Source organism: Piliocolobus tephrosceles, chromosome 11, assembly GCF_002776525.5.
Source record: "Piliocolobus tephrosceles isolate RC106 chromosome 11, ASM277652v3, whole genome shotgun sequence".
In the NCBI taxonomy this organism is placed as follows: domain Eukaryota; kingdom Metazoa; phylum Chordata; class Mammalia; order Primates; family Cercopithecidae; genus Piliocolobus; species Piliocolobus tephrosceles.
The window spans coordinates 83,464,092-83,473,978 of NC_045444.1; the positions used below are offsets into that span (position 1 = coordinate 83,464,092).

The following is a 9,887-nucleotide window of genomic DNA, read 5'->3' on the forward strand; positions in this document are numbered from 1 at the left end:
GCGCTATGTAAGTACAAAATATTCAAGACAGTTTAGCAAAAGTGCTACTTTTCTACGATGATGGAATGGTTGTGCTAGTTTGAGGGGAACGCCTCCTGAGACTACTGTTCTTGCTGTCATTATTAACAGAACAATGGAATTTTGACAAAGATGCCATCACTTCATATAGTTTTTATTCGGCTAACTACTTTCTATTAACCAGGTGACAGAAAATGAAATTAAGCCACTTATTCCACATAAACCAATACTTTATCAAAGTTCCGCATTTTACAAGTCATGTTCAAAAAACACACACAAATTAGCATTTTGTACACAAATGTTTATTTCTCAATTAAACATTCCCTTTAAACACAAGGAATGAGTTCTAAATCTTCATAAAGATGAATTAAAAATGAAATCCCTCCAGTATAGTGTATGTAATCACTGTGTTCTTGGTCACTACTGGCATTTACTGCTTAACATCAAAAACAAAGACAGGTTATTTAAAAATCATGCTACTGGATTTCTAGCTCTTCCTCTATGACCAGTTCTACACTGATCTGCAATGTTTAAAAGTTTACATCACCAAATCAAAGCAAGTTTAAGGTGTGAAGTAGCTGTGCATTAAACACAAAATAAACAATAAAATTATAAGATATAGTCAAGTTCATAACGAATATAGGTGTTCTTATCATCGTTGTAGATTCTTGGGTAATGTGCTATGAGAGCATCCTGGGAACCAATGTAGATGGAGTTGTAAATTTTCCAATATACATCTCTGACTTTCCGGGCTGGGTGAAACAGACCCTAAAATAATAGTGAACAGTTACATTATTTCAATTTTCAAGAACACACATAACCTTAACAAAATTAACAAATCATAAAGATATGATTCAAAATTATTTCCCTTGGGGAGTGGGGTGGGGGCTAGTAATTATACAAAGCTAAAATGGAAGAGACAAAACTCACCACACAATTGTTCTACCATATGGCACAATATACCCTATTGATAATCAGGAAAAGTAACTTAATTCAACACACTACTTTTCTTGCTAAGTAATCTTTTAAAAATCTTTAACTTACAGGGAGTGGGGGGAAAGGGGAAGGAGAGCATTAGGACAAATACCTAATGCATGCGGGGCTTAAAACCTAGATGATGGGTTGATACGTGCAGCAAACCACCATGCCACATGTATACCTATGTAACAAACCTGCACATTCAGCACATGTATCCCAGAACTTAAAGTATTATTAAAAAAAAAAAAAATTCACCGATTAAAAAAAAAACTTTAACTTACCTGTAAACAATACTGCAACATTCTACATGGTCCAATAGCAACTCTCAGACCCTCTAGGGCTCCCATAACTGCCTGAATTACATGAGGAGATGTCTCAAACACATTGGGCCATACATAGTTCAACAAATGATTCAGCGAATCTTCACAACCAAATCCATAAACCCCAAGTGACATGTGCTGTACCACTGCACTAGCCGTCTGTCTGTGTACAAGGTCTCTATAAGGGAAGGGAAAAAAGTCCTTTAAGATACGGTCTTATAAGAAAGGGGAAAAAATCCTTCAAGATATGGTCTTAGTTTTACAGGAAATATTCACCTGCCCATTGGAAAAGAAATTACTAATTCAGTGCACTAAATAGATGTGAAATCATCCTAACATTTCGTGTGTCTAATATACCCTTTAGAATAACTAATGCTTCTACTTGAGAACTTTTGCTTTAATGACTCAAGCTTCACTATCGCTCAACAATTAAGCCATATTTTCTAATTAACTTTTTTTTTTTTGAGACAGAGTCTCACTCTGTCGCCCAGGCTGGAGTGCAGTGGTGTGATCTTGGCTCACTGCAACCTCTGCCTCCCAGGTTCAAGCAATTCTCCTGCCTCAGCCTCCTGAGTAGCTGGAATTACAGGTGTGCGCCACCACACCCAGCTAATTTTTGAATTTTTAGTAGAGATGGGGTTTCACTATGTTGGCCAGGATGGTCTTGATCTCTTGGCCTTGTGATCTGCCTGCCTCAGCCTCCCAAAGTACTGGGATTACAGGTGTGAGCCACTGCGCCTGGCCTTCTAATTAACTTTTAAAAGGAATATGAGCAGGAGGGCTCTGTGAAGTCTTGGCTTTATTATGCTATTAAAGAGGAGGTATGTAATTCTAATGTATGAATAATAAACAGTAATATCTTATTTTAAACTTTTTTCTCTTTTTAAAAAGTATTTTTCAGGCTGGGCACGGTGGCTCGTGCCTATAATCCCAGCACTTTGGGAGGCCGAGGCAGGAGAATCACCTGAGGTCAGGAGTTCTAGACCAGCCTGGCCAACGTGGCGAATCTCTGTCTCTATTAAACATACGAAAATTAGGCATTCTGGCACATGCCTGTAATCCCAGCTATTCGGGAGGCTGAAGCAGGAGAATCACCTGAACCTGGGGGACAGAGGTTGCAGTGAGCCGAGATCATGCTGCTGCACTCCAGCCTAGGCAACAAGAGCGAAACTCTGTCTCAAAAAAAAAAAAAAAGAAAAAAGAAAAATTATTTTAAAAAATTTTTATTGTTAGAGATAGGGAGGGCCTCGCTATGTTGCCCAAGCTGATCTTGAGCTCCTGGGGTCGAGTGGTCCTCCCACCTTGGCCTCCCAAATCATTTTAAACTCTTGATTATAAACTTAAATCTTTACTAGTACTTCAGATACTGGTATATAATAGGTAACTAAATTAAAATTAAATTCCCTTCTCACGTAAAGTTTAAGTTTCAATAACTCAATCTGGGGAGAGGAAGAAAAGATCAACAATTTTTTCAAACCTACAGAAGTAACTATCATCTCCTATGTTAACTGAGTTTATGTTCATGAAAAATCAATCGGTTATTCATTCCACAATTATTCAACCAAATATGAGCTCATTGGCTAACACACTGGGATTTGCAATGGGTATGAAAATGAGTTTCCAGACCAGGCACGGTGGCTCACGCCTGTAATCCCAGAACTTTGGGAGGCCAAGGCCAGTGGATCACAAGGTCAGGAGATAGAGACCATCCTGGCTAACATGGTGAAACCCTATCTCTGCCAAAAATACAAAAAATTAGCTGGGCATGGTGGCACATGCCTGTAGTCCCAGCTACTTGGGAGCTGAGGCAGAAGAATCACTTGAACCTGGGAGGCAGAAGCTGCAGTGAGTCGAGATCATGCCACTGTACTCCAGCCTGGGCGACAAAGTGAAAGTCCGTCTAAAAAACAAAATGAGTTTCCACACTTTGCTCCAAAGATAGTAACACAGACCATATCAAAAGAGAAAAATACTTGTATTTACTAATATTCTTGTTTTTCTTATTTATTTTAATAATGTCACTCAGCATAAGAATGAAGGAATGAAGCAGTATTCCTCATTAATAAAATTTCCAGCTGAAGTATTCTTTTCATTTAGTAATTTTCGATGGAATTACTCCCTCCACTTCTTAGTACACAGAACAAAGTTTTTAACTGCAGGTGACATACATTAATGACTGCACTATGGTCCTCACACACTTCTCACTGAGGAATATGGAGCAAGGGTGATTTACCCTCATATTTTTTAGCCCTGGGCAGCCAGGCTTTTACAGAGCACAATTCTTACTTTGCTTCCATGTCTTGCATATACACTTTCTGGTAACTTGTCAAGTCCAGTTAAGTCTCCCTTTCAGAAGGTTATTAATGAATAACTTTAATCTGTACACAAAAGTATGTGAATGGGCTCTGATTTGAGTAACTTAAAATAAAGAGCCAGTGAAACAGTTCTTTTCTTTACTATGCCTGCACTTTCCTTTGCACTTTCTTCAGTTACTTCTGTGTTTATGGCTGTGCATCAGTCTAGATGGTAAAAGGTATTAGCAATCTGTCAAATAACTCAAACAGTACTGTACTGGTGGTCACCATCTGAAACACTAGGGACCTGCAATAGGAAGAGTGTAGCTCTGGCACGCTATGTTCAGTAATTCAAAGGCTTAAGAGAAACCTGTCCTTTACCTGCAATAAAAAGCTAAAAAGATCAGGTCTCTGCCACACTGATTAGCTCTTGCTCATCATGTCCTCTAACTATATTTGACCAATTTTGAAAACAAAAGATTATCAATCAACCCTTTTCAAAATGTATTTAGTTCAATAGATATGAAAAGAGATTTAAAGGGGGTGGGGGAACTTGAAAGAAAGTCTGGGGAATCACTACAGTGTGCACATTATTTTAAAATAATAAGTCATATTTACAATGTCCCAAGACTCCAGGCTAGCATTTTTTTCTTTAACTACATTACAGTAAAAAGTCATCTAATAACTATTTCAGGATGTTCTAAAATGAAGGAAGAGTTATAATTATTTTCTTGTAATCAGTTCAAGTCACTTACCTATCCATTAAAGCATCTTCAAGTAACGGTGTTACAGCATAAATGTAGTCTTTCCCCATTTCACCAATATATTCAAACAAGAAGGAAAGTGATTTTAACACTCCATTTTGAACATTCAGTTCAGGAACTCTGTATTCATTCATTAAGGCAGGGAGTACTGTGAAGGGTGAACATGTTTCCGCAACAATAGCTATTGCTACAGTGGTACAAACTCTGTTTTGCCTTTCTTGAACTTTGAGGTTGTTTAGAAGTGTAGCCAATACATCATGAGGGCTGAAAAAAAAAATGGGTCAACAAGCTGTTACGCTGTAAGTCAAAAATTTATGGAAGAAAAAAATGCATAAAGATGAAAACTTTTAAATATTAATAATTACAGGGAACTCAGTAATTTTATAAAACGCAGTACTTCCAAGTCACTGGCAAATTGTTGCTTCTACATTAAAATTTCATATAAATTAAAAGGTCAGTTTAAAAAAGTTAACTCTGAGAATATCAGAGGTCACAGCTGTATAAATTTTTAAAATTTTGGCCGGATACAGTGGCTCACGCTTGCATCCCAGCACTCTGGGAAGCCGAGGCAGGCGGATCACGAGGTCAGGAGTTTGAGACCAACCTGGCCAACAGTGAAACCCCATCTCTACTAAAGATACAAAAATTAGCCGAGTGTGGTGGCACACGCCTGTAGTCCCAGCTACTTGGGAGGCTGAGGTGGGAGAACCACTTGAACCTGGGAGGCAGAGGTTGTAGTGAGCTGAGACCATGCCATTGTACTCCAGCCTGCGTGACAGTGACACTCCGTCTCAAAAAAAAAAAAAAATTTAAGTTAACTCAAATTAATTTTCATATGTAATTTTCAGTTTTTAAACTTTCTGAAATATAAAGAAATTTAACTAAATGTTTAAAGTGAGTAATTCTCTGAGTTGTCAAAATGGGCACTAGAACTAGGTAGGAGTGATGAGGGGAATATCTGAATTGTGGTCTCCCATTATAAACCATATAAAATCTCTTTTCCTTTTATCTTCCCTCCCACACAATGTGCTGCATCTATTTGCCTCTTCTTTGACATAAACTTAGAGGGACACTGGGGCTAAAAGCTTGCACAACAGCTATTCACTACAAATTTCTTGACTCCATCACCACTGAAATAAATACTATGCTACCAAACTAGGAGAGAAATTAGTGTGTGTTAGGGGAGGGGGTGTGGTCTGGTTAATTCTACCTAATTAATCATTCACATGTCATATTCCTTGAACACATTTTCTTAAGCCACATGGACACGTGGTGTCTCGTTTTCTATAATGACTGTTTTTTCCTATTTTAGTTGTGATGGAATGGAAGCAAACAACCATAGATTATCTCACAAAGCAGCTATAATTCAGTTAAATCCGTGGAGTAATGTTAGAATAGCATTTTTGTTGTTTTTTTTTTTAGAGACAGGGTCTCGCCCTGTTGCCCAGGTTGGAGTGCAGTGGCATAATCACAGCTCACTGTAACCTTAAACTCCTGAGCTCAAACAATACAACTTTTAAAACACATAAAGCATTAATATGAGACTTAAATGATGCTGTGAGACTAAAAATTTGCCTTAATAGTTTAAGCAATATCCTAAAAGACACATTTTGAATTTTTCTGAAAATGGTACTGTTTCCCTCCCTGAAAACACCTAAAGTATAATTAAAGTAAATCTTAAACCCTTCCATCTATTTCAATTCAATTAAGAATTTAAGACTACAGGCTGGGTGTGGTGGCTCACGCCTGTAATCTCAGCACTTCTGGAGGCTAAGATAGGTGGCTCACTTGAGGTCAGGAGTTCGAGAACAGCCTGGCCCACATGGTGAAACCTCATCTGTACTAAAAAATACAAAAATTACCTGGGCGTGATGGCGCATGCCTATAGTCCCAGCTACTGGGGAGGGTAAGGCAGGAGAATCGCCTGAACCCGGGAGGTGGCGGTGGGTGCAGTGAGCTGAAATCAAATCACTGCATTCCAGCCTGGGTGACAGAGCGAGACTCTGTCTCAAAAAAAAAAAAAAAAAAATTGAATTTAAGAATACATTCCAAAATCAGAAGGTCAGTGGTTAAATGAAGAGCTTTCTCAACTGCATTATTCAGACCATGCCTCAAAAGAGATTTCTACATGAACTATTTTTCAATACCACAATGAATTTATTATAAAGTAATTTTTTTTTTAATGGAAGTAAGTAACACTCACCCAATGGCCTTTGCAATATAACCAAATGTGTTGACTGTGGCTCTACGAATAGCCTTTTTGTGGGCTTTTAAGAGCTCTAAAAGCTCAAAGCAAATCCTCATCCACTCTCTTGCAGACACATATTCAGCTCCCCTAATTTAAAAAATACACATATTATTTGTGACATTAGGAAAAGTTTTAAGGATAAATTTGCAAATTCAGTTCTAAAAACATGATTGTTAACTCATTTTAAGCATTAAATAAGAGTTATTACTCTTCAGAAAGGCTGAAGAGTTAGTCTTACAGGTTTAGTCCTAAAATTACATGGCCACCCCATTACCATCCAAATTGAAATTTGACTGAAAAATATTAATACTAGATAGCTTAATCATATACACTTATATTAGTGACATTAAGAAAATTTTGCTAATTGAATACAAAGTGGCCAAATTTGAAAACTGATACTGCTTATAAAAATGTGTGGGTTAATCTGCTTACCTGTCAGCAATACGCCCAACAAGATCAATACAATTCTCTTGTACTTTTTCATGTCTGTTCTTTAAGATGGGGGTGAGTCTAGGTAGCAGATCTTTAATTGGTGGAGTCATCTTATGCATACCTATTTAATAGAAGTCAATAAACTATCAACATTTGAATTGCAACTTTTGTTCACTTTCCTTTTACTTAGCAACATCATATATGACTATGCATAAATATAAACTTACAGCTGCCTATGGAAAGAGAAAGCCCCGGATTCTGATCAGACTCAGAATCGTTTTTAACTTTTATTAACAATTTTTGATTATGTATAGAAATAAAAGAAATCAGTGAAGTGATTTAAAGAATGATGGATACTCAGTAACAAAAAAGTTTCGTTTGGTTCTGAAATGTATTTGTGCACTGACATTTAAATATGGGGACAGCTTATGTTCCGGCCGTACACAACAATATAAGCCAGAGGTAAACATGTAAATAAAGCAAAAATTTCCAGAAAGGGCCCCCTTACCCTTTAACTGCAAAACAAACAGATCTCCAGTCTCCCTGCAATGCAGGGCATACTTGGATGGTATTTACACCTATGAAGAGAGAAAAAAGGAGGCAGCTGGCAGGGGCTCTTGCTCTAACTAGAATCACTTGCTCTGATTCTCTCTCCATTGCTCTTCCCATGCCTCTCTGACAAACAATATGGTTTAAAACTCCCTGCAAACCAGAGCCCTACAAGTGGCCATGTAAATAATTTTTGGCAAGTGGCTATCTTCAAGTATAGCACTGGGCTGCATTGGAGATTATATGCAAATACAATAGTTTAAAAATGTATATTGCATAAATACCTCTTACAAAACAAGAAAAAACAGTGGCTCTCTCACAGTCAGCTATTTTGACTTCTGCTAGGTTATCAGAGCCTCTAAACTCTGCAAGAGTTACATTTGGCAACAGTTATAATCAATTTTAAAAAAGATTAAATACAAGAAACCATTTGTTTTCTTTGTCATACTGCCCTAACAGAATAAAAACTTTGCTCTCCATATCCAAGACCATTTGTAATATAGCTGTGTTTTGGGTTAGAAAACTGAATGGACAGTATTGAAGACTTGGGTATGTAAATAAAGACAATAATTTGATCAGTTCACTTTTCTGATTATATTCCTTGAAACTGATGGCAAGTAAAAAACCTGTCATAATCACTAATTCAAGGTTTAAATATACATACATAGTTCTAAAACTAAATTAAAACTTTAGGTTTGCCTTTTCCCCCTCGCAGCAGAACATGGCAGAATATATTTCACCTGACACACTATTTCTACTAGAGTCCTGTATTCCAAGACTTCAAAGCTTTTTGAGCTGTGACTACTCCCACCTCTCCTGTAGGTCCTAAACTTGCCCTTTTTTTCTCTTTAAAGTAAAATATAAATGAGTTTTGGGAAACAAAACTTTTGTGACATCCCCTGACTTAACTACAATCTTGAAGTGCTTTTAAAAAAGTAACAAAAACCTCCCAAATCCTAAATAAGACTTTACTTACAGGAAAAAAAAAAAAAAAAAAGAAAAAGAAAATTAAAACAAGAAAAAGTCTTATGTAACCAGCAAATTCCATACCTATGACATTCACAATGGCCTTCAGTGCTCCGAGAATGCTGCCCAATACTTCAGGGTACTCTTCACCCAAATACTCATACAACACAACACCCAAGTGTCCCATCAGTTTTTCCTATAATAAAACAAATAATGTTAAAATGTTACTATTTACATTAAACTATTTGGTGAAGAAGTAATAATTTGAAAAAAAGTTTACCTCTTGACAAGTCTTCATGACAACAGCAGTTCGAGAAATCAAGTCAGCTGCCTGCTGCCTAACTTTTGCAGATTTGTTATTTAAACGCCACAAAACTGTACCACAGATCTGAGGCAAGTATGGTTTGACTCGTTTGCCAAGAGCGTTAACCACTGTGCCAAAGCCATTCAACATTACTGAGTCCTAAAAAATAAATTAAAAAAAAAGACACATTCATTTGGTTTATGACTGCACAGTTGAAATAAACTAATAGTCAACCTTTTCTAACCACCCAAACATCTGTGGTTGTTTTTTTACATCAAATCTTAAAACTTGAGGTAGAATAGTATTTTTTGGTAACCGAGTGAGCATATTAAAAATTACTTCAAATTCAATTGCATTCTAGAAAAATTTGCTTGACAACTAATACGCTTTTCTACAAATATTAAAGTCAGTAGCAATGTGCCATAATTAGTTATCATTACCTCTGTAGTCTGTTCTTGGAAAGCATAAAGAATACCATCAATCAGTTGTTCTTCAAGTTTATGATCAATATCTGCTGCTCCCAAATTGCCCATAATTTTCTCAATTGTCTCCATCACCATTTTTCTGTACTGTTCAGCTTCATCTTTCAGATCATCCACAATCCTGGATATAATTTCTGCTGCACCTACTTTGTTTGCCAACTCCACAGTAGTATCAACTAACTAAAAAGAACAGGAAAAAAACGTTTTAGACTGCTTTTCCAAGGACATAAAACAACATCATGAAAACCAAATACTCTAAATACACTACTTATTTAGCTAATAAACATGATAAGAATGATTCACTGCTATTTATTAAAGTTGAAGAGAAAAGTGACCAAACATCGAAAAATGAGTATGTTAACATGATTCAAGGTAAAACTGTGTCCATGTTTCATCTAGCTAGATAAAGCACTGAATTTACCAGACAAAAACATCAATTCACAACTGAGTATTAATCCTTAAATCCAAAATCAAAATGGAAGTTGACTGGCTGACTAAAATCCATCTCCTCACAGTTGAGTATTAATCCTTG

At 36.7% G+C, this 9,887-nt stretch overlaps 1 protein-coding gene across 2 annotated transcripts in view; it reads right to left on the reverse strand.

Moving 5' to 3' along the window:
* Positions 1-298: 298 nt before the first annotated feature.
* The window catches only part of SF3B1 (splicing factor 3b subunit 1), a 48,623-nt gene continuing 39,034 nt past the window's right edge, over positions 299-9,887 (reverse strand). For both annotated transcript variants that reach the window (XM_023218084.1, XM_023218092.1), the window contains 8 exons: positions 9,314-9,535; positions 8,850-9,032; positions 8,654-8,765; positions 7,055-7,175; positions 6,578-6,709; positions 4,366-4,638; positions 1,278-1,494; positions 299-786 (listed from right to left, as the gene is read on the reverse strand). In XM_023218084.1, the coding sequence (XP_023073852.1) occupies positions 628-786; positions 1,278-1,494; positions 4,366-4,638; positions 6,578-6,709; positions 7,055-7,175; positions 8,654-8,765; positions 8,850-9,032; positions 9,314-9,535 (1,419 nt within the window). In that variant the 3' untranslated portion in view covers positions 299-627. The remainder of the gene's footprint in view (positions 787-1,277; positions 1,495-4,365; positions 4,639-6,577; positions 6,710-7,054; positions 7,176-8,653; positions 8,766-8,849; positions 9,033-9,313; positions 9,536-9,887) is intronic.